Raw genomic sequence first — 16,840 nt, 5'->3', positions numbered from 1 at the left:
AGGAAAGGCTGAGGGACTTGAGGCTGTTTTCGTTAGAGTGAAGAAGGTTGAGAGGTGACTTAATAGAGACATATAAGATAATCAGAGGGTTAGATAGGGTGGACAGGGAGAGCCTTTTTCCAAGTATGGTGACGGCGAGCACAAGGGGGCATAGCTTTAAATTGAGGAGTGATAGATATAGGACAGATGTCAGAGGTAGTTTCTTTACTCGGAGTAGTAAGGGTCTGGAATGCTTTGCCCGCAACGGTAGTAGATTCGCCAACTTTAAGTACATTTAAGTTGTCATTGGACAAGCATATGAACGCATATGGAATAGTGTAGGTTAGATGGGCTTCAGATTGGTATGACAGGTTGGCGCAACATCGAGGGCCAAAGGGCCTGTACTGCGCTGTAATGTTCTACGTTCTATGTACAGCATCCGCAATTCTTTCGAATTTTATTTTCCAAGAGATGGATTCACCATCCATGGTCAACTAGAAATGCAAAAAGATAATGCTAATTTAAAAGGCATATAGAATGTACACGTCAAGTGGCAGGTTAGATACTGGACAGAATATGGAAAGCAAAGAATACCCAGAAACTGAATAGAGAGAAAAAGCTAGCCAGAAACAAGACGAGTGGTACAGAATTTCTGAAATTTTTTTTTAAAAAGTTAAAATGAGCATTGGTCCAAAAAAAAACTCAGCCTTGCGAATTAATCATTCAAATAAGGAAATGGATGAATTGAATAGATATTTTTGCATCAGTCTTCACAACACAAGATAAAACAACATCCCAGAAGCAGCAATAAATCAGCAAATGGAAGGGTGAAAAGAACTTGGTGTCGCTTCTATGCTTATTTTCCTGAGCAAATTGTTGAAACTGTAGGCTGCCGTGGTCCTGATGGATAAATGTGAGGGGCTGCATTTTGGAAAGGCAAATCAGAGAAGATTTATACACTTAATGGTAAGGTCCTGGGGAGGGTTGCTGAACAAAGATAGCTTGGAATGCAGGTTCATAGGTCCTCGAAAGTGGAGTCACAGGTAGATAGGATAGTGTAAAAGGCGTTTGGTATGCTTTCCTTTATTGGATAGAGCATTGAGTTGGGAGGTCACGTTGTGGCTATACAGGACATTGGTTAGGCCGCTTTTGGAATATTGTGCGCTATTCTGGTCTCCCTCCTATAGGAAGGATGTTGTGAAACTTGAAAGGGTTCAGAAAAGATTTGCAAGCATGTTGCCAGGGTTGGGCGATTTGAGCGACAGGGAGAGGCTGAATAGGCTGTGGCTGTTTTCCCTGTAGCGTCAGAAGCTAAAGGATGACCTTATAGAGATTTATAAAATCATGAGGGGCATGGATTGGGTAAATAGACAAGATATTTTCGCTGAGGTAGGGGGGGTCGAGAACTAGAGGGCATAGGTTTAGGATGAGAGGGGAAAGATATAAAAGAGACCTAAGGGGCATTTTTTTTCCACGCAAAGGGTGGTGCATGTATGGAATGAGCTGCCAGAGGAGGTGCTGGAGGCTGGTACGATTACAACATTTGAAAGGCATCTGGATGGGTATATGAATAAGGGTTTAGGGGGATATGGGCCAAATGCTGGCAGATGTGACTAGATTAGGTTAGGCTATCTGGTCAGCATGGACCAGTTGGACCGAAGGATCTGTTTCCATCTTGTACATCTCTATGACTCTATGATGGACTTCACCCCAGTTCTTAAAAATTGCCTAGTGAAATAGTTAATGCATTGTCTTTAAATATCCAAAACTCCCTTGAATTAGGAATGGTCCTTTTAGATTGGCAAGTGGTGAATGTACCTCTTTTATTCAAGAAGGGGAGGGAGACAGAAAGCAGGAACTACATTCTAGTTGGTTTAACATTAATCACAGTTTAAAATATTAGAAAGTATTTTTAAAGAAGTTGTAGCAGGGCACTTGGATAAATTCAAAGTAATCAGGTAGAGCCAACATGGTCTTGTGAGAAGGAAGTCATGTCTGACCAGTCTATTGGTGTTCTTTGAAGAAGTGAACAAGTGGACATATTGTACTTAAGAGTTCTGAAAGACATTTGCTAAGTTGCTACATCAAAAGCTTATTGTAAAAAACAAAATGATCATGATGTAAAAGTAACATACTGAAATGGATAGAGGTTTGGCTGGATAACAGGAAGCAGAGAGTAGGTATAAATAGTTCTTTTCTTAAAAATATGTTGCTGGAAAAGTGCAGCAGGTCAGGCAGCATCAAAGGAACAGGAGAATCGACGTTTCAGGCATAAGCCCTTCTTCAGGAATGAGGAGGGTGTGCCAAGCAGGCTAAGATAAAAGGTAGGATGAGGGACTTGGGGGAGGAGCGTCGGGAATACGATAGGTGGAAGGATGTTAAGGGGAGGGTGATAGGCCGGAGAGGTCGGGAAGAAGACTGCAGGTCAAGAAGGCGGTGCTGAGTCCGAGGGCTGGGACTGAGAAAAGGTGGCGGGGGGAATGAGAAAGCTGGAGAAATCTGCATTCATCCCTTGTGGTTGGAGGGTTCCTAGGTGGAAGATGAGGTGCTCTTCCTCCAGGCCTCGTGTTGCCATGGTCTGGCGATGGAGGAGGCCAAGGACCTGCATGTTCTTGGCAGAGTGGGAGGGGGAGTTAAAGGCCGCCTACTTGTGGAACGTTTCAGAGAACACCTCTGGGACACCCACACCACCCAACCCAACCGCCCCGTGGCTGAACACTTTAACTCCCCCTCCCACTCCGCCAAGGACATGCAGATCCTTGGCCTCCTCCATCGCCAGACCATGGCAACACGAGGCCTGGAGGAAGAACGCCTCATCTTCCACCTAGGAACCCTCCAACCACAAGGGATGAATGCAGATTTCTCCAGCTTTCTCATTTCCCTTCCCCCCCCCCCCCACCTTTTCTCAGTCCCAACCCTCAGACTCAGCACCGCCTTCTTGACCTGCAATCTTCTTCCGGACCTCTCCGGCCTATCACCCTCACCTTAACCTCCTTTCACCTATCGTATTCCCAACACCCCTCCCCCAAGTCCCTTCTCCCTACCTTTTATCTTAGTCTGCTTGGCACACTCTCCTCATTCCTGAAGAAGGGCTTATGCCCGAAACGTCGATTCTCCTGTTCCTTTGATGCTGCCTGATCTGCTGCGCTTTTCCAGCAACACATTTTTAAGCTCTGATCTCCAGCATCTGCAGTCCTCACTTTCTCCTAATAAATAGTTCTTTTGCCTGTTGGTGAGGTGTACCACAAGATCACTGCTGAGACCTTAACTGTTTACAATTTATATAACTAACTTATATGAAGGAACAGAAAATATGGTCATCAAATATGCTGACAACACAGATAGGTTGAAAAATAAGCTTTGAAAAGGATACAAGGAAGTTATGAAAAGATATTGACAGATTAAGCAAGCGGGCAAAGATATGGTAAACGGAGATCATGTGGGAAATGTGAAGTTGTCGATTTTGGCAGGAAAAATGAAAAAGCATAATTGAGAGATTACAGAGTTATCTCGGTGCCCTCTTGCATGAATTGCAAAAAGTATAAAGGTATAGCAAGTAATTAGGTAGGCAAAAATGTACCATTTATGGTGAAGGGAATTGAATACAAAAGAATCACCCCTCTCTACTTCGGTAATAAAGGGCTCTGGCAAGTCTGCATCTAGAGTACTGTGCTCAGTATTGATCACTTTACTTAAAAAGATTTAGATTTTTTAGATTAGATTCCCTATAGTGTGGAAACAGGCCCTTTGGCCCAACCAGTCCACACCGATCCTCTGAAGAGCAACCCACCCAGACCCATTTCCCTCTGACTAATGCACCTAGCACTATGGGCAATTTAGCATGGCCAATTCACCTGACCTGCACATCTTTGCACTGTGGGAGGAAACTGGAGCACCCAGAGGAAACCCACTGTGTGTAAATACACCGAAGGAAATTCAGAGAGGGTTTATTCGACTAATACCTGGAATGGGTGGGTTGTCCTATGAGTAAAGGGTGAATAGGTTATGCTTTCATCTGGAGTTTCGAAAAATAACAGGTGACTTGTTTGCAACTTAAAATCCTGAGGGTCTTTACAGGCTAGATGTACAAAGAATGGTTCTTCTTGTGGAAAAACCTAGAACTTGGGGTCACTGTTTAAAAATCAGAAATTGTCAATTTAGAAGACATTAAGCACAATTTCTTTTCTCCAAGGATTCACGAGTCTTTGCAACTCTCTTCATGTAAAGATATTGGAAGCAGAGTCTATGCATATTTTTGAAGCAGAAGTAGATAGATTCTTTTTCAGCAATGGGTTTAAAGGTTATCAGGAGCAGGATGAAATCTGAATTCATATTGCAATCAAATCAGCCATGATCTTACTGACTGGCCGAGCAAGCTCAAAAGCCTGGGTGGCCTACTCTCATATTTGAGGAAGATTTATTTTTAACCTCACGATAACTATATTTATCATGGGAGCCTTGCTTACCTGTTATGGCTCAAATTGAGCACCAGCATGTTTTTAGCATTCTCCAGTTCTCTTGGAATCTCAGTTAGCTGATTGTAGCTGAGGTCCTGAAACACAAATCTATGTCAACCAACAAAACATTCTTAAAACAGCAGCTTAATGTTGTTTGGAAAAAAATCCTCTCTCAAAAGATAATGTCTTTAGATGCAATTATCACGTGTTTCTGCAGTGAGCATGTTATTTCTTCCAGATATATTTCACAGATCATACGTCTCAAACAATTATAGATGGTTAAGGGAAAAGAATGGAGGGATGGGAATGAGAACAACACCCATCTTGTTACTCCAAGTTTCCAATTAGCAAATACTGCATTGGATATTTAAATATTCTGTAGTTGTTAAATAGTCATAACATCAACTATCTCTCTATCTTCACCCTTGGATCAAAATTTGGTGTCATGGAAATGGCACAGTAAATTTGAATCCTACCATAGCCTTCAATCTCTAACCTCACATCTTAGGTACATCCTGAGCACAGGTCAAGTGTTCATGGAGATAGGAACACAAAAAAATTAAATAACTTAAAGTTAACAATAACTCATTTTAAAAAAGACTTCTGTCACTCCATCTCAGTTCACGAAGTAGAGCTACAAGTTTAATCTTGGAAGACTCCACCTCCCACAAAATCATATTCATCAGGAATCTGACAGGATAAAATTGGGTAGAACTTGATGTTTCTGACACGTTTAAAAACATGGCTCACTTAATCACATTCACTGAATATCTAATAGATGCAAGAAAGAATTGCAGCCTCAGCATTGTACAAATATTGTTGCTGTACTGTTTATGCATCAAATATAAAAACTTTTAAAAACTGAGATCAGACTTCAAATACATGTCTGGATGCTACTCTGGGCGTTTTTTGTGAAATCAACATTAGTGTAGAAGCCAGATGGTTTAGATTTAGCCTGAATAAGCTTCATCTAACAGTGAACACAATAACTGGACTGTAACAAACCCCTTCAGTCAACATACCAGTACAGAGAGATCATCCAACTGGAAAATGTCATCAGGAACACCAGAATTCTTCAGGTTATTAGCTCGAGCAACAATGGCCTATAGAGATCACAGAGCACATGACATACAATTTCAACTCCCAGATAATGTGGGAAAACATTCTTTTGTACAATTATGCCAATTAAGTCTGTAGTGTTGAATATGTCATAAATTCAGAGTATACTTTGAAAGCCCGTTGAATTCCACAGTTTCTTTCATGAACTCTATGACATGTGTACCCCTCTAAATAACAAACATATGTTTATGACGATAAAACTTCAGTATTATGACAAGATGAAGCATAAAAATCTAGCAACACCCAGTTGTACACTGGAAGTAAAATTCTGATATAAGCACATTAAAGAATCAGTGAAGAGGTTTACAAATAGGTCAGGAGCAGGAAATGAAAAGGAGTTGCACACCATTAAGACAATGCTTTCAAAATTTTGACTTCTTTTAATGACTTTGCTGCTCATTAATTATAACAATTGTACTGCTAGAGTTCCCACAGTCATTTCTTCAATTCTCTGCTTTTTTAAATTACTCACCCGTAGGCATGGCAGGCTAGAGAGCTCCCCATGAAGAGTCGTCAGGCTGTTGTGACTTACTGACAAATGTTCCTGCAACCAAGGCAAAGTATTCAACTTAGAGCACAACAAATCATTTTACATACTTTTATAGAAGTTATAATGCATACAGTTATAATGACATAAATAATGGGACTGTTTTAAAAACAGTGTCACTCACTTAACTCACCTTAAAACAGGATCTCAAAGTCCAAGTCCAAATATCAATAAATATTTCACCGTAATAATTAGAACCTAATTTGCTGCCCAGTATGTGTCAAAGATTTAACAATAGCAACAATTTCCTCAGAAGTTGTTAACATCCTTGATGAAAACAACTTTGCGCAATAAGAATTCCACGAATACAAATTCCTTTCTTTCTTCAAATATAAATCTTGACAGTCAGAAGGTTCGCACTGAGGAATATCACACTGAGTTTGATCTTGTCCAAAAATAAATAGTTTAAAGTAGAATGCTGACAAAACAGTAATAAGCAGAAAACATCTAAAGAGTCAGTCTGCTGTGATCTCCAGTATTTCTGGTTTTCAATAATAAGCAGAAACCCTGATTAAATTTCCCCTCTGGTTTACCAGGTCAACTGCAGTATTTCAAAATCTTTTCTTCTGAGCTGGCTAGTTTAACAAGGATTGATAAACACAACATTATAGATTAGGACTTAATTACAATCAACATCTTTTCATCAATAATCTCAAGCAGCCACAAAATGTTGACCAAGCTGTAGTCCCCTGTTGTCCCTTTTGCATTTCCAACAGCAGATGTCAAGGATGTCCTAACTAACTTCCATACAGTACTTGAAAGGATCCAATGCAAATGTTGTTTCTTAATACATTGCTTAATTTTCTGTCTTGTTCACTTTGTAACCACCTCCTGTACCTTGACAGGATGGAGAACTGATTGTGGAGAATCAAATTGCTTTTATACAGGAAAAGGCAGTATTGGTAATGGCCCTCAAAGATGACATTGCTAGGGACAGTAATCAAAAGAAAAAACATTTATAAACAATACTGATGCACACTGTATTCAAATCAAAAATCAAATCAGTAATCCAGCTAGATAACCTACCAGTTTATGAAGAGAAGCTAGTTCCTCTGGTAAGTAGCAGAGTCCTGTCCTGTTCAACTTCAGCCATCTCAAACTGGTCATGCATTTAACATGTTCAGGAAAATATCCACCCTTTGAAATGAAAAGAAAACATGCTCCAAATGCAGCTGAAATATACAGACCTCTTAAGGTCTTTGTCAAGCAGCAACAGTTTTCAGGCAGGTTTCAGGTATTACTTTAAATAATTATTGTTTCAAAACATATCATACAATTAATGCAAATGGCAAGACTTCAATTGGTTTCTTATTTGTCAAAGATCTTAAATCCTGAGGGATCTGTTACATTTTTAACTGAAATATTTATATACATATTCACTTGAGAATATTATTTTGCTATTTTAGTTCTAACAAGGACGTTTTATTGCAGAGGTAATATCCCTGCTTCTGAGCCAAAAACTCCTGGTTTAAGTCCTACTTGAGAACTTGATGGCCAAAGAAGATAGTAAAGCTGGTCATCTGCAATATAAATCTATGAACTGGTAGATGTTTCCAACACTGCCAAAATACACTAATGACAAACAGTAAAAACAGGACAGATCCCTGGTCAGCCAGGTGATGGAAATAAGTTACATGCTTGAGTGTCACAATCCAAAGTGGCAGATTGCAACTTGCATGCAAAAGTGTATGCTTCCACAGCAATTCAGTTACCTGAAGGAGTAGTTGTTTGGATAATTCATCTGGTTCAAATAAGTGCCAAAAGTATGGGGTTAAATCTCACTTCTCGCTGGGTGGGATTTGTGACTTACCAAAATGATACACTGCATTATTAAAAATTGCTGCATTTTGTTTTGTTAAAGAAACATTAATTTTGTACAGCAACATGCTTTACTTTTCAAATGCCTCAATAGATTAATCTATCCAGCCATGGACAGGTTCTGGAGTTTGAAGGAAGTCTCTAGGTTTGCACATATTTTTATGTGAAGAGTAGTAATTGCCAAACCTAATTTGTGATTACTTGAAAAGGTGACCCTTTATTCCGAAAACTTTGCTTCCACCTCACCAAAGGGACAGCTACAAGTCAAATAGTTTGGAAATGATTTGGAGGAGCTGCTGTTGGACTCGGGTGGACAAAGTTAAAAAATCACACAACACCAGGTTATAGTCCAACAGTTTATTTGGAGGCACTAGCTTTCGAAGCACTCACTTACTCAAAAAAAATGAAAGGTATAAAGAGAGTACAGCACTTGTCGGAAGATTGAATCACAAAATTAAAATCCATAAAAAAACAGAATATTATCCTGATAAAAGATTATTTTAACTTAAAACATTAACTCTGGTGTTCTCTCTCCACAAACACAGCTGAATTTGACTACTTATAGAAATTTCTGTTATCACTTCAAAAATCTCACGAACATGGAATAGAGTACATTTAGGGGCAAAAACACAACATTAGGACTGTTCAGCTGTTGAGGATCATGGTTTTGTTATTTAGTGTGAAATGTTAATCTTTATCATTTTAATTTTGTAATACGAGCATGATTTTCCACATCAAAAGATCATAAGAGGAAAAAAAGGTCAATCTTAAACTTGGGGTGAAAAACCTAATAATGCAAAGGAATTAAATTATCAGTACAGATTTAATTAAAGCTACTATGCCATTGCAAAGTATCTGTCAAAATGTCTTCCACACTCCATAAAACCTAGTGCGCCCATAAGCTACTGCTCAATGAGTTCATGGCTACTTCCATTCTAAATAAAAGTATGACAAATCAACATCATGTTCAAGTCACCATCGTATGTAGGAAACACAAACAATCATTTTGCACATTCTTGGAACCAAAACCAGCAATGTAATAAGTGAACAGATAATCATGTAAATAAGGTTGACTGAGATATAAATGCTGGAAGGACAACACACAGAATTGTTTCACATTGGTTTACAAGAATTTCCCTCATCATTACTAAGTGTAAAAAATGGCAAGGTTTAAACTATAGTTAATAATTCAGTGGAAATAAAAAGTACACAGTATTTATCATCTATGATAAAGCTTAAATAATCTCATTAGGAAGGGACTTATGATTGCATGAAACACAGAAAATTAGCGTACAAGTGCAGCAAGTAATCAGGAAAGAGAATGGAATGTTAGTCCTTATTTCAACCAGGTTGGAGTATTAGTGTAAGAAAGTCTTACTACAGCTACACAAGGTGCTGGTGAGATCACAATTGGAGAGCAGTTTTGGTCCCCTTAATTAAGGAAATAAATCATTTCATTGAAGGTAGGACAAAGAAGGTTTACTAGGATGATCCCTGGCATGGATGGATGGTCTTACGAGCATAAGCTAAACAGTTTGGGATTCTATCCTCTGGAATTTAGAAGAATGAGAAGTGATCTCATTGAAATGTAGAGGATTCTTAAGGGGCTTGACAGGGTAAATGCTGAGAGGATGTTTCCCATCAAGGAGAGGCTCGGATCACAGAGCACAGCCTTTGAATAAAAGGGTGCCAATTTAAGACCGAGATAAGAAATTTCTTATGAATCTTTGGATATCCTTCGCTCAGACAGTTACGGGGTTAAGATAGGCAGATTCTTGATCATTATGAAAATCAAGGGTTGTGTGGAAAGGGCAGCAAAGTGGACATGAGGAAAGCTGGATCAGCCCTGATCGTTTTGAATAGCAGAGCAGGTTCGAGGGGCCTGAACAGCGTTGAGGAAGGGTCACTGTAGCTGAAATATTAACTCTGCTTTCGCTCAACAGATGCTGCCAGACCTGTTGAGTTTTTCCAGCAATTTCTAATTTTGTTTCTGATTTTCAGCATCCATAGTTATTGGTTTTCTTCATGTTTCGTGACATAGGAGGGCATTCACTTTGACAATAATAAAAGTAGAGAAAGAATATTTTTTGAATTGTGAAAGAATATGTTAGGGATGTCCACAATTGAGCAGCACAAAATGGCCAATGACTGCCAATGGCCCATTCAAAACAGGGCTGAAAATAACATTTCCTCAAGGTTGTAGCTGATGCATGACATAGATAAGAACATCTCACATTAATTAGTTGTTTAATCAATAATTATACATATAGATTCTGAATTAATTATAGCATTAAAAGCATGAAAGGAAAAGATTCAAACCAGTTTCAGACAGTAAAAGTAACCCCCTTTTCATTACAGGAAAGAATGAATAAAGACAAGCAGACATTGAAATTTGGATTGAATGAACACATTAAGCCACAACTTATTAGGTAAAAAATTCTAACATTAGGTATAACCACATAACTTTGTTGGAACTGATCAAAAATCAATATTCTTTTGTATTTCCTAAAATGAAGAATTTAAAAGGTTTCTGAAATAATAGGCAAGTCTCTAATTTTGCAGTTAACATGGTGCAGCTGCCAAATGTTACTTGAATACAGTTTCCATTGTAAAAAGCCTCGAAAATAGAGATAACAGTCTAGAAAACATCATGAAGGACCAGCGGTGGACCACAAGCCTGTCCATCTTTTTCAAGATTAGAGATTTCAAGATTATAGGTACATCAATAGCAGGAAGGTGGCAAAAGTAAAAGAGTAAGGACCAAAAATGGGATTTACACAGAGGCAAGAAAGTTGCAGAGCTGCTTCCTCTGCGTGGATTTTGTACAAGTGCTCCAGTTTCCTCTTACAGTTGAAAGATGTCCATCTCTTTGTTGATTTGCTGCAGCAAGCTTAAATTGTACAAGGTGCTGTACAAGACAGCCAATTACAGAGGGATAATTTGGTGTTGCTAACAGTCATCAAATGGGTGGGTGGATGGGGGCATGTGCACTCTAAGTTTAAACTTTATAAGACATTCTGAAGCTTTTTGTCTGCCTTTTTGCTATGCTGTAATTGAAGCTGTAAATCGCAATAAAGATTACTTGAATCCACACTCAACTCAGACTCACATTGAAATTATGAAATTTAACAAGGTAAAAATGTTTTGATTCCGAGGAAGTGAAGTATACTTATGAACAAAAATTAACAGAGGTTCAGGAAACAATTAGGAAGAGAACGGACACGTTAGTTTTTGTAACAAGGCTGGAATATATGAGTAGAGAACTATAATTACACTGGGCAATGGAGAGCTTAATATGGAGTATTGCATATCAGTTTTTGATGATGAAGTAAAAGAACAATAAACATTCAGGAAGAATCAACTAATTAGGGAGCGCCAACTTCAACGGGGCAAGAATGGAGCTAGGCCAGGCAGACGGGAATAAAAAAAGGTTTTGGGAAAAACTGCAGCTGAGAAATGGGTTACCTTCAAAGAGAAGATAGTTTGAGTACAGTCAAAGTATAATCTTTTAAAGAGAGGACAGACAAATCCAGATCTCCCTGGATAAAAAAAAGAGATAGAAATTAAAAGAAATAGGGTACTTGTGACAGGTGAAAAAAAATTGATAGCCAACAGGAAGATATAGGAGAAGGAGAGAAAACAAAACATGTTTGAGAAGCAAACAAGGATTATAAGAAAAGATTGGTGACCCAACATGAAGCAGAGTCCCAAAGTCTTCTATAGGTACATCAATAGCAGAAGGGTTACAAAAGTAAAAGAATAAGAACCAAAAATTTACACAGAGGCAAGAAAGTTATAGAGCTGCCTCCTCTGCATGGATTTCGTCCAGGTGTTCCAGTTTCCTTCCACAGTCGAACGATGTGCAGCTTAAGGGGTTTGGCCATATTAATTTGCCCTGTAGCGTCTAGCAATGTCAGGCAAGGCTTTGCATCTGTCTTTACCAAGGAGGTAGATGTTATACCTGCAGTGAAAGAGGAGGCAGCTCTAACTAAAAAATTTAAAATTGAAATGGAGGAAATATTGGATAAGCTACCGATACTTAAAGTTGACAAGGCACTAAGAACAGATGAGATGCATCCAAGGATATTGAAGAACATGACAGTGAAATCTGTACTGGTCATAATCTTTTGGTCTTTCCTAGACTCAGAGTAGAGAATAGCAGACATTATGCATTGTTCAAATAATGCCTCAGGGAGCTTCTAGAAACATGGAAAACGACAGATTATTTTGAGAGAAACAACATGGATTTCTACAAGGGAAAATTGGGTAAGACTAACTTTCTAGAGTTTTCTACAGGGTTGATGAGAAAACCCTGTTCATGTTGTGTACGTGGACTTTTAAAAGCTATTTGATACACTGCCACACAGACTTGTGAGAAAAGTTATAGCTGTGGAATAAAAGGGAGAGTAGTTATGTGGACACAACACTGGCTGACTAATAGTAAACAGAGACCAGTGAACAATGGATATTTTCCAGGCTAGAAGAGTGCTTAAAGCGGAGTTTCCAGGGATTGGTATCAGGACTTTTACATTACCAGAAATATTCATGATCGAGATCTTAGTGTGCAAGGGAAAATTTCAAAGTTTGCAGATGACAGAAACTTAGAAGCATTGTTAATTGTGAGGAAGACAAATATAGAACTCCAAATGCATCCTGACATGTTGGTGAAGTGGGCAGATAGTTGGCAGATAACACAATGTGGAAAAGTGGGAGGTGATGCATCTGGGTAGGAAGAATATGAACAGACAATACAAAATTGGGGTACAATACATAAAGGAGTATCGAGGCAGAGGGACCTGGATGTGCATGAACATAGATCCTTGAAAGTGGTAGGGCTTAGTGGTTAGCACTGCTGCCTTACAGCACCATGCAGCCGGGTTTGATTCCAGCCATAGGTGAATGTGTGTGTAAAGGTTTCATGTTCATTCTGTGTCTGCGTGGTTTTCTTCCAGGTGCTCTAGTTTCCACCTGCAGTCAAAAGATGTGTAGGTTAGGGGGATTGGCCATACTAATATTCCCTATAGCGTCTAGGAATGTGCAGACTAGGTAGGTTCGACATGGTAAATGCAGGGTTACAGGGATAGGGTAGAAGTTAGAAGGGATGCTCTTCTGAAGGTCAGTATAGAGTCAATGGGCCGAATGGCTACTTTCTGCACCATTAAGATTCTATGATTCTATGATAAATAGAGACAGCAGTTAATAAAGCAGCAACTAGGCTTTATTAATTGGGATTGGAGTACAAGAGCAAAGAGGTTATGCTGAACTTATCCAAGACAGTTACAGAGTCATAGTTATACAGCACAGAAACAGACCCTTTAGAGCAATTCGTCCACGCCAACTAGATATTATAAACCGATCTAATCCCATTTGCCAGAATTTGGCCCATATCCCCATAAACCCTTCCTATTCGTGTACCCATCTAGATGCCTTTCAAATACTGTTAATTGTGAGGAAGACAAATACAGAACTCCACCACCTCCTCTGACAGGTCATTCCATACATGCACCGCTCTCTGCATGAAAACATTGCTCCTCAGGTCCCTTTTAAACCTTTCCCTCTCACCTTAAACCTATGCCCTCGAGTTTTGGACTCCTCTAACCTGGGAAAAAGACTTTGGCTAATCACCTTATGCATGCCCCTCATAATTTTACAAACCTCTATAAGTTCATCCCTCAGCCTTCAACACTCCAGGGAAAATAGTCATAGACTATTCAGCCTCTCCCTGTAGCTCAAGCCCTCCAACCCTGGCATTATCTTTGTAAATCTTTTCTGAACCCTTTCAAGTTAAACAAAACCTTCCTAAAGCAGGGAGACCAGAACTGAACCAGAATGCGAAGTAATCAGATCAATCATGATCTTATTAAATGGCAGCGCAGGCTTAAGGGTTAAGACATGTAAATTATTTAACCTATCCTCCAACTTTGCAACTTAAAGCGTGTGAAATCTTCAGTTTAGAGGAGAAAGAATGAAGACTGTATCATTAATATTTATTTAGATTGACTGTTAATTACAATTTTAGTTGATTCATTCACAGGATGAGGGTCATGCTGGCTCATCAATTATTGCCCATCTCTAATTGCCCAGAAGGCAGTTAAGAGTCAACCACATTACTGTGGGCCTGGAGTCTTGTGTAGGCCAAACCAGATAGGGAGGCAGTTTCCTTCCCTGAAAGGACAATAGTGAACAAGATGTTTTTTTGCCTGACAATCGACAATGGATTGTGGTCATCACTCAACATTTAATTCCAGATTTTTACTGACATTAAATTCCACTATCTGTTGTGGAAGGATTCAAACCTGGATCTCTGGAGTAACAAGCCAGCAATGATACCACTTGGCTATTGCCTTCTAGTTACTTTTGAAAAACCTTCAAAAATCACTTGTCTCTTCTATAATCACAGTGCTTGAATAGTTAAACATTGAATTGGCAAGTGTATTCTTATTTTAAAAATTGTTATGGTTAAAGCAGGACTATCAAAAGGAAGAAATTCTACCATTCTCACCATACCGCAATAATATTTTTAAAAAAAGGTCTCCTTAGCTTAAAAATTACATCCCTGGTGACAAAATTTAGGATGATATAATTCAATACTGTAAATTAGCTATAGAAACAGACATAAATGTATACTTTGTCTGCCTCATGTATTACTAGCTGCAACAAAGTCCAAGAGCTGATTCTGACTTCAACTGGGCAAGTCCAAGTTGCATTGAGTATTATTTTTAAAGGCTTGTCATCACAAGGCTTAATAGGTATTATCACCCTATCTTACCAAACTCCCCTCATTAGTTAGCTACCACACTACATGGTGTCTCTCACGTCCAATTTGTGCCCACTCTTACACACGCTGTTCCTGGCACAACTCACTATTCACCAGCTATCCCAGAATTTAAACGGATTTCCTGCACTCCAGCCATCTTTAAACTCCTATTGTACACCCAGACAATACCATCCGTCTGCAGCTGTCCACATGATTCCTGACATTTGCCCCAGACGTAGTAAGTGGAGGTGGTGTGGGGGGATTGGCACTACAATTTGTAAGCAGGTTCCCTAGTCCTGGAGGGCGTGCTATACAGGCAAAACCATCCCTTCCCCTCAGACCAGCAGTGAAGGCTATGACACAAGATCAAGTCTGGTCTCAGGTTGCCCCCCAGGTTGATACAGCTTCAGCCATTGAAAGAATGTCCAATACTACAGGAAATTGAATTCCCTTCTCTGCTCTCCCAGGGTAGGTGACACCACTTCTCTCATATCTCACATAGGTACAGTTGCAGAGATCAAACCAATCATGCGTTCAATCTCAGTGATGTGCACTTCTGGCCACCACACCACAGGCAGCTGGGAACACGGAGGAGAGTGCAGAAGAGATTTATAAATCAGTACCAGGGATGAGAAACTTCTGTTAAAGATTTATTGGAGAGATTGGGACTGTTCTCCTTAGATAGCAACTAGAGGAAATCTGGTAGACATTTTCAAAATCATTAGGTCTGACAAGATTAGATTCGGAAAAACTGTTGCCACTTTTAAAAGAATTGAGAACAAGAGAACACTGTTTTCAAGTGATTTGTAAATCAAGCAAATGATGAAAAATAATCTCTTTTTGAACAACCTGTAGCTTAAGTCTGGAATGCAGTGAGGAAGTTTGCAGGTTCAATTAAAGCATTCAATAGATCATTAGATTATTTGAATAAAAACAACACGCAAGGATATGGGGAAAAAGGGCAGGCAAATGGCATTTCATAATATTTAATGAAGATCTGGTGCAAACATAATGGCCTTTTTCTGCCACATAATAATTGAGATTCCGAACAAAGGAGGTATACTTGATCTACAGGAAGAGTAACAGAGATTCGGACTGACTCCTGAGAAGGAAAAGATTGGTCAGGAAAAGATAGAGTAGAGGAGGTCTATATTTCCTGTAGTTCAGAAGAATGAGAGATAAACAAAGTCAAACATAACACTAATATTTTCTGAGGGCCTTCATAGATAAATGCTAAGAAAGCATTTCTTAACTGAATTCTAGAACATAGGTCTCACAGCCTTAAATAAGGAGTCTGCCATTTGAACTGGCATTCAGCAGATGATCTAATGCTGTATTCGAATGACAGAACTGATGGTTATCGCTACTTCTATGATTAAGAGGAGACGTTTATGCCTCACACCAGACAGCGCAATTACTGAGTATATTCAAGCCATAGGTAGAGAGACTTTTCGGTACTAAGGAAATCAAGAGATACGGGGATGAGTTTGATCAGCCAGAAATTATGTTGAATAGAAGGATACGCAGGAAGGGCCACAAAACAACTCTCATTTCTTACATTTCCATTGAAGGAACTAAGTAAATGCAAGCTGTTGCCAAACAAAGTATGAGATAATGTTTTGCTATTGTTATACAAACAGACAGGGAATATATTAAAATACTTTAACATCTAAATACTAAGTTAGTGAACCAACAACAAGATTCCAAGTCTCAGTTCCGGGCCTCATTAAATTCACAGAAACAACTGATCGGAAAACCCCAACACTTAACTACTCATTCCCCAATTCGTTTTGCATTCAAAATAACGTAAATGGCTTACTTTAAAATCGTTTCCACTTAAATCTACACCTCGAATGAAAGGCAACACCCCGGTGGCAGCCATATTGACAGTGACAGTTGATCATGAACACCTCAAGCAAACACCACGCTCCCTTTCTCCACTTCATTGGTTCACCGGCGTTAGTTAGCCGGGTCAATTGTGGAACCTCTGGGTAATGATTGGTCACGTGTTCTGTCAATAACAGTGGGGGGAAGTTAGGTTGAGACGAGACATCCTCTCTCATCGACACATGACACGCTCTTATCGTCACGTGTCCGCAACCTGGGTGATGCCATTGGTTGCTTCATATGTCAGTCACGGTCTGAGAAGGTGTATCGCTCGAT

At 39.3% G+C, this 16,840-nt stretch overlaps 1 protein-coding gene across 1 annotated transcript in view; it reads right to left on the bottom strand.

The window, feature by feature from the left end:
- The window catches only part of flii (FLII actin remodeling protein), a 77,082-nt gene extending 60,430 nt beyond the window's left edge, over window positions 1-16,652 (bottom strand). The window contains exons 1-5 of the mRNA XM_043711627.2: window positions 16,497-16,652; window positions 7,129-7,239; window positions 6,028-6,099; window positions 5,459-5,539; window positions 4,446-4,531 (exon numbers count right to left, since the gene is read on the bottom strand). Coding sequence (XP_043567562.1) covers window positions 4,446-4,531; window positions 5,459-5,539; window positions 6,028-6,099; window positions 7,129-7,239; window positions 16,497-16,559 — 413 coding nt within the window. The 5' untranslated portion in view covers window positions 16,560-16,652. The remainder of the gene's footprint in view (window positions 1-4,445; window positions 4,532-5,458; window positions 5,540-6,027; window positions 6,100-7,128; window positions 7,240-16,496) is intronic.
- Window positions 16,653-16,840: the final 188 nt, after the last annotated feature.

Source organism: Chiloscyllium plagiosum, unplaced genomic scaffold (genome assembly GCF_037043375.1).
Source record: "Chiloscyllium plagiosum isolate Xiang-an unplaced genomic scaffold, Cpla_swu_hap1 HiC_scaffold_20, whole genome shotgun sequence".
Lineage (NCBI taxonomy): Eukaryota > Metazoa > Chordata > Chondrichthyes > Orectolobiformes > Hemiscylliidae > Chiloscyllium > Chiloscyllium plagiosum.
The sequence above is the reverse complement of the archived record's forward strand: the minus strand, read 5'-3'. Positions and strand labels throughout refer to the sequence as shown.